The sequence below is a fragment of the Chlamydotis macqueenii genome, chromosome 11, assembly GCF_036417535.1.
Source record: "Chlamydotis macqueenii isolate bChlMac1 chromosome 11, bChlMac1.mat, whole genome shotgun sequence".
NCBI lineage: Eukaryota > Metazoa > Chordata > Aves > Otidiformes > Otididae > Chlamydotis > Chlamydotis macqueenii.
Genome location: NC_141566.1, coordinates 3,667,112 through 3,687,628, shown reverse-complemented (window position 1 = coordinate 3,687,628; position 20,517 = coordinate 3,667,112). Strand labels below are relative to the sequence as shown.

The window sequence follows — 20,517 nt, the reverse complement described above, 5'->3', positions numbered from 1 at the left end:
ACACTCTCTCTCTGGGTATGGCAGATAGAAGAAAGAAGAGAACGGGCAGGAAATAGCCCCAGCCATGCTGCTTAAGAAAGGAATACAACAATTATACAAAGTTCAGTTTTCCACTCTCTTTGAAAAAAAAGGTTCCTGAGTTTTCTTGGAAGACTTCTTTTGGTTTGGTAGGTGCCCAGAGGTTTTTGGTTCCTGTGTACACACGTGGAGCGGTGCTTCCTAGACCTCAAATGTGATTAGGGCTCCTCGAGAAGCCACAGATCACCTGTTAGAAGGATAGCTGGATTTCTTATATCCGACAAAATTCACATTCAGCTATTCCTGCCCTTACCTGGATTATTGGAGATGCTTTTTTTTCTCCATACATGCCTCATCTCCTCCTGGAGTTAAGATTAACTTGAACACTTACAGCTTCAAGCCATCTTCAGGTGTCTGAGTAAAATTGCGGTAGATTAAAACTGGCCATCTGAAGTTGGTGCCATGTATCTTAGCTTCTTCGACTCTTTTGCAGAGGTGGTTGCCCCTGAGCTAGGAACAGTGAACAGCTTGTGATGGACCACCTGAAGTTCCCCAGTATCCGCTAGTTTTATTAAGGTAGATCAGCCCCAGCAGGGACAGGATCGTCTGCTCTTGTGTGTGGAATCAGAGGCTTCAGTGAGAGGTCTCAGCTGCTTCCAGATCAGACAGCTTTTAAGCAAGACCTGCTGTTTTTACAGCAAAGTTTTTTAGCTGGTGGCACACAGTAGTTGTTGAGTTTAATAATCACATTTAGACCCAATTCAGGGAATTCTTCAAAGCCTGGAAACAAAAAGATAGTTTTTCATTTTGATGAGTGATTGTTTTAATAATGGAAGGCACTGACAGTAGCTTCGGGTACTGACACTAATACGTAAATAAATTATAAGGACATTAAAGGGTCGTTAATCATAGAGTTAACAGCAGTCTCAGCATAGATGCATTTGTTGTTTTCCACGTGTAGAGCAAACGCATCCCATGTTGCTCAGGTTCTTTCCAGCCCATGCAGAACTCACAGGAATGAACCATTTTCCAGCCATGAGCGTCCTGGATATTTTTGTGATGGTATTTGTTTTCTCTCACTGGGATTTCCTTCCATCAGGCATATGCGTAGGGCCAGAGGGACAAACATTGGTGCAGTAAATATCCTTTGAAAGGCAGGTTGGACCTCCTTAGTTTCAATTAAAAAAAAACCAAAAAACAAAAAACCAACCCTAAGCATTTCTGTTTGCTTTTTCATTTATTAACCGCAGCGTATCAGTTTCCCTCAAAACTGTAGCATATTTTCCAAATGCTGTGAATCTTCTATGGTTTCAGGCTTCTAAATCCTCTGTATATTGTTCTGTCAAGTATCTGGGTGGCCTGGATAACTTCAGGATATCGTTTTCACAGACTGCAGCTATAATTGTATGCCGAATCCTTTCTTGTTTCTTGGTGTGTTAAACAAATTAATGAGCTTATTGCCCCTTTGCAGCTACTGCAAGCGCTCATTTCCTTTGTACTGTACGTTTTTCTTTGCCGGCTACATCACAGGAAACAAAAAGATATGTGATAAGAAGGTTCCTCAGCTTCCCATAGACCTTTTCCTGTTGTAGAAATATTTACCTAGCTAAAGAGGACTCTTCCTCATGATTTGTGTTCTGTGAAGAAATGAGCAACTAAAAGAGCTCCCCTTGTCCTGGCACTCCTGTGTCCCAGTCAGGTGAATGTAGCTGGAATAAAATTTCCAAGGTTGACAGCGGTGCTGTGTTCCTTTACCACAGGAGAATTAACATCCCTCGGGCAGCACGATTTAAACATGGAGAGGACAGGCACTGCAGCTCACCACTGTGTCCGGTGGTTGAGGTCAGCTGCAGGCGGACAGGATAAGACCGATTTTGTGACATTTTTGTTGTGGGAAGAGTAAAGAAACTTCATTTCATTGTTTTTACTCTAGGATAGTTCATTCACCTTTTTAGGCTTGGAAATTTTCCTCTGTATTTAAGAGGATAATAGCGAAGTCCATCAATGGCAGCAGTGCAGAGCTGTTATCATGGCAGACATTTTTATGGAAGACTCCAAGGCCTATTTCAATTATTATTACTGTGTATTTCAGACACATTCTGAAACTACTCAGTTTGAGTAGTTCAAAATGTTTCTCTTATGTTTCTAAATAACATCTTGCAAAAGCAGAAGGAACACATCTCTCTAGCCTCTCAGCATGGTTACAGGTGAACCACACAGGATAACGCTCACCCTGTGTGTTGCAAAGTTACGTTATAATTCCTTGGCCTCAGGAATGTCAGGAAGACTTGCTAAGCTGCATGGACACAGCCAGCTGCATGGAACTGAGCGTCTTTGGCTTTGCTTAAGAAACTTAAGCTTAGCTTAGGCTAGATGCTACTGAGGAGGAGAAAGGCTGGAATTTTCAAGTGTTTGGCTAGGCCTGTGTGCACAGAGTAACTGCGCACGCAGACGAGCAGCTGGATATCGTGGAATTCACAGATGACTCAACCCTTAACGCAGACGAGTACTCCCAGTTCTCAGGTAACACTTTGCTTTGGGCTTTAAGTTGTTCCAGCTGTTCTGTCTGAGAAGATGACTCTGCAAATGTGAAATGAGTGTAATGTATCTATATGTTATCTTTCCTAAAAAAAAAATTATATATATATATACCAGCTTTTCTAAAACAGTGGCTTTGAGAGATGAACTACCCCCCAATTATTCTCACTGGGAAGCCTGCCCGAAACATGAAGATTATAGTTTAAAGGCGACATAGTCTGTTCTGCTTCTTGTCCCTTTTTTGCTGAAGTGCTCAGTGAACATGTTTCTTCCATAGTCCAAGCCACTTTCTCCACGTCACCGAGCCTGAGCTTTCCATAACCCAACTGCCAAAACCTCCCATTTCTCCCCTGGCAATTTCTGGGATGGGAACATCATTAATGTATTTACTTGAGTATCAAAATTAGCACAGGGTTACCATTGGGATGGAATTACTGATTTTTCTGATTAGACCATTAAAAGTTTTTCTTTTTACCACATAAGTGAAGCTGATCTGGAGTTTGGAGACTGCTGACAGACATAGTTCCAGGTGGCTCCTGTCTGCCCAGTTACGCATTTTCTTCAGAATATATTTGTGCATGCAGCTTACCTGTCTGTGTTGAACATGAGGTTCCAAAGGTTTCTGATTCTTTATCCAAGGAATAAGCTTATGGATACACTTTTTTTTTTTCACTCAGTCACTGTTTTTGTCAAGAACAGAGCAGAAAACTTGACTACCTTTGTTTATGGAAGCTGTAATTTGGGGACCAGTAGGCACTGCGGAGATGCATTTTATGTAATAATCCTTTGAAATAATACAGCTAGACCAAATTCACTCCTTAAAATAGCCTGTAAAGCTTGTGTCACTACTCGGAGAAGCAAAATGTGTTTTTGCTGATGCAGTTTGTACTAACTAGGTCAGCCAATGAAATCAGCTGTCAAGGCAAGATCATTTTGATGTTGGAATAGCTGTGGCTGCATCAGGGTTTTTTTTTTTGTTGGTATAGAAAAATCATCTCTAACGCTCTGTCAGGGAAAAACTGCCACTGGAGACTGGACCTTAAAAATTGAGGTCTATATGAGCAGTTACGGATATGAAAGAAACAGGTGGACTCTGTGTTTCCTTTTTCTCTAGGCGCTGTATCTGATAGCTACGAATGGGACACCAGAGCTGCAGAACCCTGAGCGACTGTCCGCTGTGTTTCGCGACTTTCTGAACTGCTGCCTGGAGATGGACGTGGACAGGCGAGGGTCTGCCAAGGAACTTCTGCAGGTACAGTGTGAAATGCTTGCAAGTGAAATGGCTCTACTATGTAATGGTTTTCTCATCAGCTAAACTCGAAGGCATCAGATGGGACCCCCTCATATTAGCCTCCAGTCTTGGTGCCTTTCAAATGAAAAATAAGTAGAATCATAGAGTAATTAGGGTTGGAAGGGACCGTTAAAGGCCATCCAGTCCAACCCCCCTGCGAGGAGCAGGGACATCTCCAACCAGATCAGGTTGCTCAAAGCCCCGTCCAACCTGGCCTGGAATGTTTCCAGGGATGGGGCATCCACCACCTCTCTGGGCAACCTGGGCCAGCGTTTCACCACCCTCACTCACCCTCACTGTAAAAAAAAATTATTCCTTAGATCTAGCCTGAATCTACCCTTTTAGTTTAAAACCATTACCCCTTGTCCTGTCACAACAGGCCCCAGTAAAAAGTCTGTCGCCATCTTTCTTATGACCCCCTTTTAAGTATTGAAAGGTCGCAGTAAGGTCTCCCTGAGCCTTCTCTTCTCCAGGCAGAACAGCCCCAGCTCTCTCAGCCTGTGCTCACTTGAGAGGTGCTCCAGCCCTCTGATCATTTTCGTGGGCCTATTTTGTATTTTGGTAGTATACTCAGTTTTACATGGTGGCAAAATAACCGTGGAATGATACCAAGTATGGAGGCCTGAAATGGTGCTGGTGACACGATATAGAGAGATATGACCAGGGAGGGACCCAGTGAAAGCAGTCACAGCCAAGTGAGAGTGCTTGTCTCCCTGCTCTCTCTTGGTGCTGGAAACCTGCACCTCAGTGGCCTTCAGAACAACACGGCCTACATACTCCTGGGATAACATTTCCTAGAGGTACTGGAGTTCCCTGAGGAATGCCTTATGCCCCTCATTTTTTTGACAACTAAATAGCTCATGTCTTTAGAAAACAGGATCCTAAGTATTTCAAGTTTCCTGAAAGGAGCAAGGCCCTGGGACAGCAAGCAGCATTCCCAGAGCGCTGGCAGGGCAGAAATCCCAGCAAGCTGAAGACACCTTGATAAATGGATTAATAGGAATATGGGCCGTGCTTGCCCGGGATAACAAGGTACTGGATGTGGAGACAAAGGTGCAGATGGTGCCCTCAGTCCTGTTTCTGAGTACTCCTAGGAACCAGAGGAACGCTGCTTGAGCCTGTGAGTAACTGAGTTTGGAAAGTAATGGTTCATCTCTTTTTTCCTTTGGGCAGCATCCATTTTTAAAATTAGCCAAGCCTCTCTCCAGCCTGACTCCTCTGATCATTGCAGCAAAGGAAGCGATTAAGAACAGCAGCCGCTAGTGCTTCAGGCCGGCTTTCTCCCATGCCAGCTCAGAGCAGGACTGAGAACAAAAACTCTAAAAAACCTCAATTCTTGTGCCGCAGGACAGATGGATGGATGAACAAACCAACGGTCACAGTCATAGAATCATAGAATCATGACGAATTGTGTTTCGGTTCTTGACAATTTGATTTGTAAAACTAATTGTAATCTGTTTGCCTGGATGAGTCTTACTAAGATGACAAAGCAGAAAGATCGGTCAGTGTGCTCAGCAAGGGCTCGTCTGATGCCAGGCTGTAAGAGAAACGTGAGGTGAGAGCGGGCCCAGCCTCGCCTGGTGCTGAGCCCCAGCAGACCCCTTGCAGAGCACAGAGCAGCCTCCGCAGACGCAGGCTGGAAGAAGGCACAGCGGCAGCAGCCCCACACTGGGTGCTCGCCTCTTCCTGGGACTGGACTAATCATCCCGTACCAGAGCCAAACCGGCAGTGCGCTGCTCCCAGGGTGAATCGTAGCCGTGCTGTGAGATGTGCAGACTGGTGGGATTAGCCATCTTAAGTCTGTGCAGGAGTAGAGAAGGGCAAAACAGAGCTGAGTGGTGGTGTCACTTCTGAGGATCCCTACTCTCCTGGTTGTCTTGTAGCTCCTGGGAAAGGTTAGTAGCGTCTGCGCCACTCTCGGCAGAGGGGGAGGGAGCTGCGCCGCTCCACAGGCTCTTGCGCAGGTGAGTGTCCTTCAGGCACGCGAGATCTGCCGTGGAAACAGGCCGACGTGAGTGACGCCTTCCGGAGTTCAGATCTGCATGAGCCCGTGCAGCAGGCAGCTCTGGAAGAAAGTGCGTTAAGACCTGGAGTTCTGCACGGAGCAAGAGCAAATGTGTGAAATGCAGAGTGGATTGCAGGAATTATTTAGAGGCACCATGCCAGCCTGCTGTCTGCTGTCCGGCGTACAGCAAGCACTGCTGAATGCAGCTCTGAGTTGCTGGGAGAGAGGGCATCCTGGGTGTGACTGAGGATTGTGCTTCACTACTCAGCTGATTTGTAAGGGAGCAGAATAGTTTAAGTATGCAATTTGTGTTCTATTTATTCATTTCTGAAAGAAAGACGCCATGTGGCTTCACTCGGAAAAAGCATTTGTATGGAGTATTTGTTGCTGTATTTTAGTAGTACAACTAATCAAAGACCTTCAAAACAGCAGCTGAAGCAACACCCACCCAGTGAGCAGCAAAAAAAAAAAAAAAAAAAAAGATTAAAAAAAAAAGAGTAAAACAGCTTTCTGCTGTAGATCTTCATGTTTAGGCCTGGTCCTGCAAAGGGCTAAGCAGCCTTTAAGGTACTAACCACCTTCGTGTTTTGCCAGTAGGAATGAAGGATGCTTGGGCTGTTCTTGAATTAGGCTTTGGCGGCTTCTTTAGTTAGAGTCCCTGTGTTGGAACTGTCGTTCGTGCTGCCAGCTGACCTGCCCTGCGCGCTCTGTCCGTCCCAGTGTCTGTGGCGATGCTCAGTGCGTTACCACCACTGATTTCTGGGGAGCACCACAGGTCTGATTTTCAGATGCCCAAATACCGTGCTGAGATGAGCAGCTCTGGTGCCAGCAGGATCCCTGGTGCACAGGGGGGATTTCCTAAATCAGGGGAACCTCCGGGAAGCAGAGAGACCCTGCAGGAGCCCACAGCAGCTGAGGAGACCTGTGCTGGGCCGGGAGCAGCGGCAGCCAAGCCCCACTCACACGTATAAAAGAAGCCCCTGGGGAGCAGTTTGGACGGGAGGGACACTGAAACTCTGCCAGCTCGACCAGGGAGCGATGGTACCCACCCGGCACAAAGCCACGGCCTCTCTGAACTCCGCACCCGCCACCACGGACACAGCTTCCCAGAGAGAGCTCCGGCAGGGCACGCTGCCAGCCAGGTGTCCGGCTGCAGGCTGTGCCCTGCTTTACGCTGGTACGGGACGGCGGCAGTGCCCACAGCTGTGGGAGGTGCGCACAGGCAGAGGAACTCCTGCGCTCCGTGACAGAGCTCTGGGAGGAGGTGAGTAGGTTGAGGAGTATCAGGAAGTATGAGAGAGAAACCGACTACTGGAACCGCACCCTACCTTCCCTGGGACAGGCCCAGCCGACAGACAGGAGCAGCAAACGTGGCGCCAATCTACAAGAAGGGCCAGAAGGAGAATCTGGGCAACTACAGGCCTGTGAGCCTGCCCTCGGTGCCAGGGAAGGTTGTGGAGCAGGTCATCTTGAGTGCCATCACTCAGCGCATACAGGGAAATCGGGGGATCGAGCCCAGTCAGCAGGGGTTTAAGAAAGGCAGGTCCAGCTTGACAGACCTGATCTCCTTCTGGGACCAGGTGACTCGCTTAGTGGAGGAGGGACAGGCTGTGGATGTTGTCTACCTAGACTTCAGTAAAGCCTGTGTCACCATTTCCGACAGCATTCTACAAGCGGTGTTCCCCAGGGCTCGGTACTGAGGTCAATTCAGTTCAATATCTTTATCAACAATCCGGAGGAGGGGATCTGCTGGAGCTCAGGAAGGCTGTACAGAGGGATCCTGACAGGCTGGACTGATGGGCCATGGCCAGCTGCAGGAGACTGACAAGGCTCAGTGCCAGGTCCTGCACGTGGGTCACAACAGCCTCATGCAACGCTACAGGCTTGGGAAGCGTCCCCATCCCTGGCGGGATTTAAAAGACGGGTAGATGTGGCACTCGGAGAGGTTGTTTAGTGCTGGACTTGGCAGTGTTTAGGTTTATGGTTGGACTTTGATCTTAAAGGTCTTCTCCAACCGAAATGATTCTGTTCTGTTGTATTCAGCAGGTGCTGTTTCTTTTGTGAGGTCCCATTTTTCTCTGTCAGCTCAAGCTGTCTGTCTAGGGGAGAGACTTTCTTGAGAAAGAGTAATTCAGGCTCGAGATGGGCTGCCCTCAGTTTGTAAAGCATTCATCTGAATGAAACATGTTTGTATTCCATGTAAGAAGTGAAGAAACAAGTGTCAGTTTCTGTTTCCAGTACAGCTTTTCCTTTTTCCTACCCACAAAGGAGCAGACAGCCGTCCTTTAAAAGGAAAGCACTTTCTTATGGCACGTGTTTACTGGACATAGAATATAAATACTTACGTTGACAGACTACACTATTTGATTGAGGTTTTTTTCCTGTTCTTTTCTTTATCTGTAAGTATTTCAGCATCTCTACTTAAAAGAAAAAAACTACCACACCTCCAAAACTTCCAAGAAGATAACAGGTATGAAAAATAGGAAAATCACGATAGCTTTTTTTTTTTTTTTTTTAAATCATTGTATGCCCCAGCACACAGAATGTTGTTGGCACTGGCTTTTTAAAGACAACTGCTGTAAAAAGAGGCCTTTTCATTATATTAAATACTATATTTATTTTTCTTTGCATCAGCAAATCTAGAAATTTTTCTTCGCTAAAATACTCGTAGGAGGCAGACAGGATTCAACAGAAATAATCTCCGTTAGTGGCAGTTTTCAGCCTGGGCTGTAATTGCCCGGCTGAGAGCATCTGACATGCAGGGAAACGCACCTCGGGCATCTCTGGCACTCAGTTCTCAGTTACTAGCGACTGAAAGACGGCAGCTGCATTTATATCCTCCCAACTCTGACAGGAAATGTGGAAGAGGCATAGTAATAGATTAAAAAAACAAAGAGGAAAAAACTCCTAGTCCTGAGAGGGGCAATTCTTGTACATTACTTAGAGGCTCACAGGGTATGCTGGCACTGACAATAGCGTTGACCTTGCAGAAAGAGACAAATTCTACGAAATCTCTGGAACCATCTCGGGTTTTCTGACTGCTATCCTCCGATTAAGCAATTAGTTGTGTGTATTTTTGGAAGTATTAGAAATAGGCTGTTTCTGTTGCAAAATGCGTAGGTAAACAGGTTACAAGCACTTTCATTCCCAGGTTTTAAAGGATTGGTTAATTGCCTTCATTTTAAATTCGTTAAGCGGTAAAAAACCCTATCCAGAGCTTGACTAAGATTCCCATCCCTGCAATGAAGACGTGTGACAATGACCCGATAGCTCGCTGTGGTTTTAATGTGTTCTGGGGCAGAAGTGTGACAGCAGTAAAGTCAGGGAAGTATAAGAAGCACAGAAAAGTTTATTTATTTAAGAAAAAAAGAAAAAAAAAAAAAGAAAAAAAAAACCATACCTATGTAAAATTCCATACAGCTCCTGCATGCACCCCTGGGTGGACCTTGCAGTGCTCCCAGGGTTTGATCACAAACTCGGGCCGCGGTTGCATTCTCACTTCTTGTGTCCAGCGCTTTTGTAAATGTGTGTGTGTTTATTCTCCATCTCTGGCTACTGCTTGGCCGACTCACGCTACACACACGTGAACTCAAGTGGGTTTTTTTAACTGTTTGTGCTGAGTTTCTCTGAGGCCAATGGCTGCAGGTCTCTTGGCCAGTCTCTCCCATGAGGCACACACCAGTCACCACAAGAAGAGAAGTAAGTACCTGTCTCCTCTCCTCTGGCCGTAGGAAATGTCACCATGCCCTGTTGTCTGTATGGCAGTTGTTTCCAGTACGTACTCAGCGGTGTGGCTACTGATTATTCCTCACACTGCACATGTAAATACGTGTATTTCGTAGTCCAGCCCTGAGCAAATCCAGTGAACAAAGAGCCAAGAAAGTTCTCCAACACGTAACATGAAAGACAGGAGCCAGTGTTTCTTTGCTTGACATCCAGGGCATGCACACTCGTGGCAGCTTCGCCTTGCTAAACGCTACCGACTTAGTGGTCCACACCTTCCCGGTGTGCAGACGTGCAGCAGCTTAATGACGGGTGATGGAGCAAGCTGATGAAGACCCATAAATACAAGTGTTCAACTCTTCTTGGTTTTTTGTTGGGATGCTGTTTTATCCCCCCGCCCCCCCCAACCCTGCCTCTGACCAGGTAAATATATTTAATTTTAGCCCTGTTTTTCAGGAAGTATGTGAAGGACAACCTTTGTGTTTCAACAGAAACCATCCAAGGTTTCTTTGAGTGTTATTTGCAATTCAGGGATCTTTAACATTTCTCTTTGATTGTGTCTGTCCCTGAGCTGACAGGGTAATTAATTCTTCTGGCTGAAGCCTGCAGAATCTTGCTTATACATCCTCTCTTTGGATGCAGTTTAGAGCCGGCTGCTGTAATCCTAGGTGCGCACCATGTGAACAAACCGTCACTGGCCTGAGCCTACCAGTGTTTCTGTGCACCTCTGGTGACCAGAGTCATCTCAAAAGGTAAAAAAAAAAAAAAAAAAATGGGATGCTTATATGCTCCTGGTGAGAGCCCTTTGGACGGCCATGTGGGTATGAGCCTGCAAACTTTGTTCTCGCTGCTTAGCAATTCTCTCAAGCAAGCACTTGGTTCTGCTAGAACCTGACCCTGCCTGAGGAACCTGGGGCAATATCATTAGTTAAAGTGGCTAATATGGAAAACTGCTAATTGTTTTAATGACCTGTGAGCACAGTGGCTTTGCACTGGACAGTTTCCCAGCAGACCAGACATCAGCTGCAGTATCTGTGTGTCAGGTGCCTGCTGCTCTGTTTGAGCGGCACCACGTTCACAGGGGCTTGGGAATCGCGCTCGGTTCCTGCGAGGCTTGCTAGCAACGTTTGCCTTGCCGAGCTTACGCACAAAGCCAAAAGGACCGCAGCTGGGCGCAATGGCCTGAGTTGGCAGGTGCGAGTGCGTCAGAAGAGCCGCTGGACATGCGCCTTTGAATTGCAGCTCACTGATGTTACGGGTTTACACGTACCGGCCACTGTCAGGAGATGGTTTAGCGGTGGACTTACTTGGCAGTGTTATGGTAACAGCTGGACTCGATGATCTTACGGGCCTTTTCCAACCTAAATGATTCTGTCTGCAGGATTCAGCTGGTTTCTTATTAGCAGCTTTAGTTTTATAGAAAAATTTACTCTCAATCATTTCTTGTGGCCTAAGGCTTCAACTACTTTAGCTACTTGTGCTAAGCTGGTAATGCTGTATGAGACTACTGAGAAGAATACAGTAACCAAATTTCTTCTACAACGGGGAGGAAGTGTATGAACTGAGATCATGAGTATTGTGTGTCACCTCCTCGCTGTCCTCCGCTCCCTTCAGGGACTTAAAACAGAGAAGAGTCTGCCTAAAGAGAAAAATTAAGCACTGTTACTTCTCACAGGTTTTGCTCTTTCCAGTCTCTGTGCTTAACTGATTTTTGTCCTTTCTGTGCTTGGTGGCCGCTAACCAAGTGAGATCCTAATTTCTCTGCCCTCTGAACTGCCTGTTTACAGCAGCTTTTTTTTTTTTTTTTTTTAAATCTCTTAAGCTTGGTCTGGAGAGGGAGTGATTTCCTCCATTTTGCGCATAACCTCCATGAGCCCAGGGCCTGTCATCTGAAGGCCATGCTTGCACTGAGGGCTCCAGCTGCCTCAGGCTGGTGTGACACTACTGCAGGCGTGAGGGAAGCGTGGCAGGTTGGTGGGTTTGAAGTCGGGGCCTTTTGCTGCTGCGTGGCAGCGGGGGGGACGGGGTGTGTGTATGTGTCTTTTGTCCAGCCCACCCATAGACTTAGAGATCAGATACAGGCACTGCTGCTACTCCCACTGGTTGTTGGTGTCAATGACAGCAGAACTGGTTGCTTAATCAGCAGGTGCTGATAATGCCCTGGGTACCAGGGGCTGGATGTGTCCCTTGGCTGAGTGGGTGGGGGAGCTGCTCATTGCTCTTTTTCTCCTTCATGCAAAGCTGCCCAGGTCAGAACTGGGGCAGCACAGCAAACATGAAGCATGCAAGTCTCTCACATCCATGGCTGCTGAGATTTTTGACCTTTGAGTTTAAGGTGCACACAGGCAAGTGCTTTCTGTCACACTGTTTATATTTGCGTTAAGCAATGCTGCTAAATCAGGCTGTAGCACAGCAACAGGAAAAAAAGCTTCTCAGCTCTTCAGGTGCGACTCTCGTAAGCTGCCGGTATCTGCGTGAGCAGGTGAGCCAGGGGAAGGGGAGCTGCTCCAGATGGGAACTGGTAGCAAAGGACTGCACACACCGCAGCCCCCGGTGACGAGACCACCTCCCTCAGGCAGAGCCCAAATTCAGCGGCCGCACTGGGAGTTATTCCAGTGCACGGGTGCTGCATCTGTGCTGCAGATGCTGTGTGTACAGATGTACGTTTTTGGGAAGATCTGCAAAAGAATTCTGCAACTCTTGACTGGATCAGGATGTAACCAATGCTAAACTCCAGTTTAGTACGAAGCAACTGGTTTACACCTCTGCTGGTGTCTGTTAGATTTTTTTTTTTTTTTTTTTCTTCAGGGTATCAAGACAAAAGTAAACAGAGGAGGAGCCTCCATTTTCATTGTTTATCAGAAATGTATCTCATTTTGCTGTACATTCCTTTTTTAGGACGTGTTATCTGTTTAAAAAAAAAAGAAAAAGAAAGAAAAGAAAAAAACAGAAAAAAAGAAAAAGATAAAAGATAAAAAACAAATGTGTAGTGAAAATTCTTCTGTAACTTTGGATTAAGAGGTAACTGATCTTTTTAAAGAGAGAACTAAGTTATTTACTTTGTAAATGTGCTGATGGCATGGATCCATCTTACTGACCTCAGCATTGTTTTTTTTAAGATTTTGGGTTTTGTTTCCAATACTAAGTTATTTTCAATTGTGGTTGAAGCAATAGAAAAATTGAAATATGGATTGTGCATGACTGTGTCTTGAGTGTAAAAATATTGCAGTTTGAAACTTGGACCTAAAGTATTGCAAATAAAAGTTATAAATACCAAGGGATTGTGTGACTGCAGCTTTTCCTAGAGGATGTGCTGGTGCCGTTTGACAAAACGAGGTGGGTGCTGGCTGAAGAGCATCTGCAGACTCAGAAAGACTTCATCTGTATGGCTGTGCGCCTGTAGCTTTGTCCGATGCTGCTAGTGTACGATGTCATGAAAGACGACGTAGCTGCCACGCCGCCGTATTTAGCCTCTGCTGCTGGAGCTCCTTCCAGCCTGGGTCTGCAAACGCAGCCAGGCTGCCCTTCTACCGCTCCCCAGTTTGCACAAACGCGCAGAGTGCTGTCGTTTCTCCACTGCGTTGTGTCGCCATTGTTCCCTATGTATAAAGAACCAACACCCCCTCCTGATGCATACGGGAGTGGCGCAGTTGGTGATTCGCCATGGTTCCTGCCCAGAAATCTTCACAAGTCCATGCTGCGTACGAGCTGCTTCGGCTCCTGTACTGCTGCTCACACAGAGCTGTGATACAGTCACCTGCCCGCCTGAACAAGTCTTGCACTCTAGCTATAGCATATATATATTTATTTATAAATAGACACACATACAGCGTGACCCTTAGAACCATATAACACACCCTTTTGCTGTCTGTATGTATGATATAGTATATACCCTGTAACTATGTATAATATATAGCTACAGGTTTCTATATGCACATATACACACACACAGGTATAGCTACACACGTCTATTAATATATGTGCCTACCTACATATTAATAAAAAAATATACAAAATAGTAAATAGACTGCTACAGTTGTTATGTGCTCTCTGTGTATATATAAATATAATATATATTTTTTATGTATAGCAGATCTAGCTATATACAGAGAACCTTACCCCCGTGTCATTCTCACTCCATCAACATGTATTTTTTAATGTATTGTATGTAGATACACTGCGGCACTTAAGTAACTACATAACGCACTACATATAGTGTACCTATATAAATAGAGTTACAAAGTACGTGTGTAACGCATGGAGATTGCTAAAGAGAGTGAAGGAGTGTTATGGGGGCGGTGTATGCATAAGCATATATATGTATAAAATACACACTCCAGAGTATATATTATAGTGTGTTAGAGTGCAATAGACGTACAAGTAAGTAAGTACGTGCTCTATTATCTCTCGCTCACAACTCTTGAGCCACAGCCCCTTACAAACTGCTCCCTTCTTGGACATCTATGTATTATATTGTATATATTTTAATAGAGATAGATATACACACAGAGGCCCTTCTATAAATGTTACACTACACTCTATATATATATATATATATACACACACACATATACACGCACGCACGTGCACACACACACACACACACACTCTCTCTCTCGTATAGTATAATGTATGGTATCACCTATAAGTGATATATATTTTATATGTAGGCGTGGTGTGCATGCACATGTGCAAACAGAGTCCTTCACATAATTCTCTCTAGCCATATATTTTTAAAAATTAAGAAATGAATAAAATATATTTAAAATAAATATATTTAAAATATATTATAAATACATATTTAAATAGCTATTATATATACATACCCCCTATATACAGGGGAGGGGAGAGACATCCTTCTCTAACTATGTAACTCTCTCCTTTATGCATAACTATATAGGGTTTGCTACGTATATGAAAATATTTTAATGTATGTGTATATAGATATACCCAGATAGACAGCCCCGCCTACAAATACATAACTCTCTCTAGTCTATGTATATCTAGTGAGACCCTTATAAACCAATCTCTATCCATCCACATATTTTTAATATATCTATATATGTAGATATAGCTCTGTGTGTGCACATTTCTTTATATATATATATATATATATATGAGTGTGTGTTCAAGCAATTTACCGGCCTCTAATACTTGTACCTCCCACTATCCATGCATGCGCATTCTCTCTCTATATAACGCCATATAAAATAAATTGCCCCTTACGTAAGTGTATAACAGACACACTAGCTCCATTATAGAGTGTGTACATACACAGACCCTCTCTCTCTCCAGCCAGCTCTGTTACACCGCCTATACAGACAGAGACCCCTCTGTAAATGTACCGCACTCTACCTGTACTCTGCACGTACGTATGCAGCCACGCTGCCGCAGGAGAGCCAGATGGGTGTGCACACGCGTGTTTCACGTGCACAGAGCACACGCGGGTGTCACTCCGTCACAGAGGGGCCGCCTCCGCCGCAGCCCCTCCCGCCCCTCACAGCCGCCCCCTTCCCGCCGCGCCTCGCGGGGAAAATGGCGGCGGCGGCGGCGGCGCGCGGGCGCCCCCTAGCGGCGGCGGCCTCGCCCCGCGGGTCCCGCGGCTGCCGCAGCTCGGGGGCGGCAGCGGGAGCGGGGCGGGGGCCGCCAGCCCAGCGAGACCGACGTGAGGAACCGCGGGCAGTTCCAGCATGGCAAGGCGGCAGCGGAGGGAATTAACGGGCAGCGGGGCACAGACGGCCGCAGAGCCGCCTGTCCTGAGCGCGAGGCTTTGGTTTGGCGTGTTCCCTGCGAGGCCATGCGCCAGCCAGGCCGGGAGGCATCGCTACCCACACTGCACGAGCGCACGGGCACCCACCTCTGCACAACACCTCACCCCTCCAGCCACGGGGTTCCCCCAAAACGAGATGGGCTCTGGCCCTCCTTTTCCGCAGCAGTCACACTCCTGTGGGAGCCACCTGCACCGGCTGAAGACTCAGCTCGGCCGCGGGCCGTTTTTCCCAGCACAGCATTTCCCACATCCATGCCATCGCGAGCATGGGACGGGCAGAAGGAGAAATGCAAAGGTATGAGCTGTGGCTCCTGGCACGGCTCCTGCCAGGCTGAGTGCTACTCCTTTGGAGTAGAAAAGACCTTCAGCCTTCCTGACTCCTGGCCGACACGAGCAGTACTGACCTAGCGGTACCAACAGTCGGTTGTTTTCCCCGGACGTCGCAGGAGAAGGTAACACAGCACTCGCACAATGCAGGCTGGAAGCTACTGCTCTGGTGCTCACCATGCACATCTGGGACCATCCTCTGCACCCCAACGAGTAGGTGATGCTGCGGGAGTCGGGCTGTCTGTCTACCCTGTGGCTTCCTAGAGTGAGAATTCAAAACAGCGAGGATTTAGTTGAGACAAACAGCAAAACACGGGTGGAGCAGAGCTCTTGTAGCTGAGAACGTCCCTTGTAGCAAGGAAGGCTACAGTACAATGGAGACTGCCATGAGCTGGGAACTCATCTGGGGAAAGTAGAGAGCGGTTGTGAAGTAAGAGGCAGGCAGGTGGGAGAACTGCCCAGCCAACAGCTGAGATAAATTTTTCCTCTTGAGCAAGCTGAAAAATGTAATTTGGGGTTATCCCGGAACAATTCCTTTACCTGAAACCAACTGTTTCATTTCAGAAATTACTGAACACGTTTATTTTTTTTGTTAACCTTTTATTTAGGTCATTTCATATAGAAAAGTAAAGAAAGGTTGAAATGAAACATTTTCCAACTATTTCTCTCTGTTTTAATTTTTGGGGGCTAAAACTCGCTGCTGAAGGTGGCCCAAGTGCGTACATAAATGCAATCCCCCACAAAAAAAAAACCAACAAAACCCTTTATTTTCCCTCAATTATCATTAATTGTTAAAAAATATTGCCCAGCCCTGGTAACACTTGAATTTAAATTCCTGTGTCTGACAAGGCAATCTTCTTATCTCAAACATATTACACCTACCTCTCCTGTAAGCCAAAACCCCACGGAGCTGGCTTTGCTTCCGCTGTGTGGCAAGGTGTACAACAGGAGAGCGAGCCTGCAGAGCAGTGGGCACTGTCCCTGGACAGCCTGGGCTCTCTTGCAGGGAGCAGGCAGCAGCGCAAGCCCTGTTCAACGTGCTCTCACCTTGGCTTCACCTGGGATTGCTCCCATCTCCCAGGTGCATGAGAAGCAGAAGCCTCTGTAAATCTGCACAGCCGGGCTGGATCAGCTCCCCACGCCACAGGGACAAACTGTGGGAATGTCTTCAGCTGACATAATTATCAAGGCCTCAAAACTATCACCTTTCCCCACTCCACCCTGACGTCCCTCCTTGTCAGGCTGTACACCACAAACAATTGCTGGTCAAGCTCCCTCTGCCCTGCTAACACTGGGGACGACCCTCACGCAGATGCTGAAATGGGATGGTAGTGCAGGGAGCTGGAGGCCAGGGCTGCGGGGCTCATAGGGAACAGCCACGGGACCCTCCGGCCAGCGAGGAAGTGAGATGGCTTTGTGCCCTCGGTGAGCTCAGGCAAGCTCTTGGCTCAGGCAAATGCTGGGGCAGGGAGGCATATGCCTCCAGTCTCCTGCCTGCTGCCTCCGTTGGCAGAAGCAAAAGCAGCCTGGCCGTGCTGGGTGCCATCTCTGAGAGGAACCTTCTTCAGGCTAAACACTGACCCAAATCAATCAGCTGGCCAAGCTAACCCCTCCTTACTGCACCCTTCTCACACAGAACAGCCCCTGGAGAAAAGTCTGTCTGAACCGGGGGTTATACGACCCTCAGTGCCTTCCCTCAGTGTGCTCTCCTGCACGCCTTGCTGCCCTGCGCATTGCAGCGCGGGGCTTTCACCACGCTGGAATGCCAGCACGGTGCTGTCCACTCGTTATGGTGAAGGTGTGCCAGTGGGCTTCATGCTTTTTAAAAAAATATTGCAGTTTACAAACAAATCTGAGAGTAAGCAACTCAGAAGCTATGAGCTTACAGAGAAGAATTACACTTGCCTGTGGGGCTGTCAACTGCATGTAGTTCACATCTGCTCTGCGTGCAAAACGGCTTGGGCCCAAGCTATTAAAAAAACGAGCTGGATTTAGGTGCTTGGTACATGCAACTAAGCTGATGGCGCTATAATAGCCTTACATTCCATCTCCAGCACATCAGAGAAAGCATCTTCCTAGTACAGCAATGATCCTTTTGGAGCCCTGAGGAGACTTCAAACCTTTTGTGAAAACATTAACTCTACTGAAGACCATTTTATGAATTATAAAAATTGGCTGAAGTGATTACAAGGTAGAGAGAAATCCAAATTTCCTGGCTGTACAAAAGGCAGAATAGACATCCTTTAGCTTCACTTTCAAGATCAGAATTTGCCGCTACATAAAATCCATTTCTGAGAGATCTAACACACTGAGCCCCTGACACTGCCAGAATCACTCCACAGCTTGACAACACAGAAATGTCTGCTATGAGGAAACCCTCCCGTCGGGCTATATGCAAAAGTTAAAAGAAAGTTTATACCTGAACCCTGCTTTGAAGGAAACGTGAAACAATACCTGTCCTCCATTATACCCAAGTTAAACTTCATCAAAGTCAGCTCTGTCAGCAATAAATCAATGCAGAATTCCATGAATGAAACACGATTCCTGCCACAGCATAGCATCTTTGTTTTACAAACCCATCCTTGTCATTCGCTAATTTTGTCCTCTTTCAGTCTGGTGCTACCCATCATATCTAATGAAAAAAAAAGGGAGTGTTACTCCATTTTTAGCATCATGTGGATTAAACAAAGCTTCCTTAGCAAGGAGGCTCCCACTAGTGAATTTGTCCTCTGAGCAAAATGACAGGTGAACTGTGAGGTGCCCTCTCTTGGCCAGAGATACCAATTCGCAAATCATCAGCTTGAGGTGGAGAACAAAAGAATAAAAAAGTCAATCTGAGAGCCTTTATGCAGGCAAAGCTCTTACTTGCTGTGGTGTTCAAACAGGCACTGCAAGACCTGCGCTTCTCTTTTAACGTTGCCCCTGGCATGCCTGATCTTCAGGCTATGACCTATAACTAAACTCTGGAGTAAGGACATTTTCACCAAGGAACAGAAACATCAGATCTGTAGCAATAACAATGAAAATCGTCAAGAATTTTATATCCCTATATGGGGAAAAAAATTCCAATTAAAGCTTAAAAAAATCCCCCTCCCAAATACAGCCTAGCAGTGAACAAGGACTGAGCCTTGCAAATCCCCCTTGTGCTTGCCAGCCCACCAACCTGCTGGGACGGGACCATGGAGGTGCAGCCATTCCTGCCTGCATCCAGCCCCACTGCTGAGAACAGATGACGATGTGCTGGGAACCTGTGAGAACAGTCACGTGCGCTTCCAGCTTACTTGCCAAGAGCTCCTGAAAGATGCTGCTGGGAAAGATGGTCACATCTTAATGAGCTTATCTGCTAACGTTTAGTTTGGCCCTGCTTCTACTCTATTTGCTGTATCATGAACATATATATGTAGAAATATGTATTTTCCCCTCTTTAAAAGCCTCTCTCCCCATTATCCATGATAATATGGAGAGTTAGAGGGCTTTTTTTTTTTTAAAGCTATTATGATGATGTGCAACCTTTGCTCCCGAGTCATTCACACAGAAAGCACAGACAAGCCCCCCCTGCTGCGAGGTGACAGCTCTGTCTGGCTCTGCGGGGCTTTGGTATTCATAGCTCCACGAGGTCATCGCTGGAAAAAACCTTGATGGTGATGTGACCTGGCACCTCGGCTGCTTCTTGGCTGCCTCTCCCTCGGAGCTGCAGAGTCTGCTGTTCTCTGGGGTCACTGGGTGAAGCTGCCAGCACTGCCTGTCCAAGGAACTGGTCACACAAGATGTTGTTGTTCCAGACCTAGAGACAAGGGCACAGAAGTAAACCCAGTGGAAGCAGTGCTTCTCTCACACTGCACCTGAAACGCTTGTGCTGGAGGAGAGTCACCCCCATTAACCCCTTGAAAAAGCAGTGAGGAGCGGGCATACATCTAAATTTAGCTAATTGTCTAGAGAGCAATCTGATTCCTGATTTGCATACTCATTTACATGCACCATGCAAATCAGGAGCTAAATGCAGCTTTTTGCTTTCTAGGTCACAGCCTGCCTAGAAGAGGAATAAAAATTACCTATTTGAGCTCATCAGCAGTAAAAACCTACATGCAATCAGCCTGTCTGTGCCACTCTGCCTGCCTGTGCTCACCTCTGCAGGGACAGCAAGGGACAGCAGTGGTTTTGGAGTCCTTGGACATGTCCTTTGTCACTACTCAGGATGGGGTTGGGCGTATAGCAAGCAGCAACTGAAATGGTGTTATATGTGGGGTTTGCTGCTAGTCTCATGTGCCAGTCTTTGGTCGCTGAAGTTTGCGAGTATCTAACCTCCAGTGATCCTGGAAAAGTCACAGTGCTTGAGCTGCGTACTGTAGAGAGATGGGGTGAGGTCCCATGGGTAAATCAAATCTGTACTAAGGATTAGGCAATCCTGCACATGCCAAGAACACAGACCATGTTCCATCAGCTATTGTATCAGTTCCCTCCAATCAGTAACTACATTCTGTGCTCTGGGGGATAACACTGCTATCATCCTCCTTCTATTTGTAGTATTTGTAGAATATACCTGTTAGTTCAGAGGAGTACTATGGCACAGGAGGACTATGCACCAGTACTGCATTGGGCAGTGAAAAATCAGAAATGTCTCTCTTGCAACACAATGCTACACAGCTATTTCTGTTTCTGGCACTGATGTGCCACAGTGAACTGATTCCCAGATTAATTGTAAGATCTCCCTACACTGATGAAAACGACATAGACCTTAGTATTTGTCTAATACTAAACAAACGTGTGTATCAAACAGAAATGCCAGTCCACTCTCCCACAGTTTCCCTGGACTGCCTCATCAAAATACCAAGCTCTGTTTCTCCA

At 46.5% G+C, this 20,517-nt stretch overlaps 2 protein-coding genes across 7 annotated transcripts in view; one reads left to right on the top strand and one right to left on the bottom strand.

Moving 5' to 3' along the window:
- Positions 1-6,308, top strand: part of PAK3 (p21 (RAC1) activated kinase 3) — a 124,219-nt gene extending 117,911 nt beyond the window's left edge. For all 3 annotated transcript variants that reach the window (XM_086756621.1, XM_086756620.1, XM_086756623.1), the window contains exons 14-15: positions 3,671-3,808; positions 5,021-6,308. In XM_086756621.1, the coding sequence (XP_086612747.1) occupies positions 3,671-3,808; positions 5,021-5,110 (228 nt within the window). In that variant the 3' untranslated portion in view covers positions 5,111-6,308. The remainder of the gene's footprint in view (positions 1-3,670; positions 3,809-5,020) is intronic.
- A 295-nt stretch (positions 6,309-6,603) lies between these two features.
- Positions 6,604-20,517, bottom strand: part of CAPN6 (calpain 6) — a 69,537-nt gene continuing 55,623 nt past the window's right edge. For 2 of the 4 annotated variants that reach the window (XR_015259752.1, XR_015259753.1), the window contains exons 14-17: positions 14,931-19,456; positions 12,850-13,174; positions 7,054-12,483; positions 6,604-7,019 (exon numbers count right to left, since the gene is read on the bottom strand). Coding sequence is in view for 1 of the 4 variants with exons in the window: in XM_086756619.1 (XP_086612745.1) it covers positions 19,274-19,456 (183 nt within the window). In the remaining 3 variants the exon portion in view is untranslated. Of the gene's footprint in view, positions 7,020-7,053; positions 12,484-12,849; positions 13,363-14,861; positions 19,457-20,517 lie in introns of those variants that run through there. The other 2 variants (XR_015259754.1, XM_086756619.1) reach the window with 2 other exon arrangements.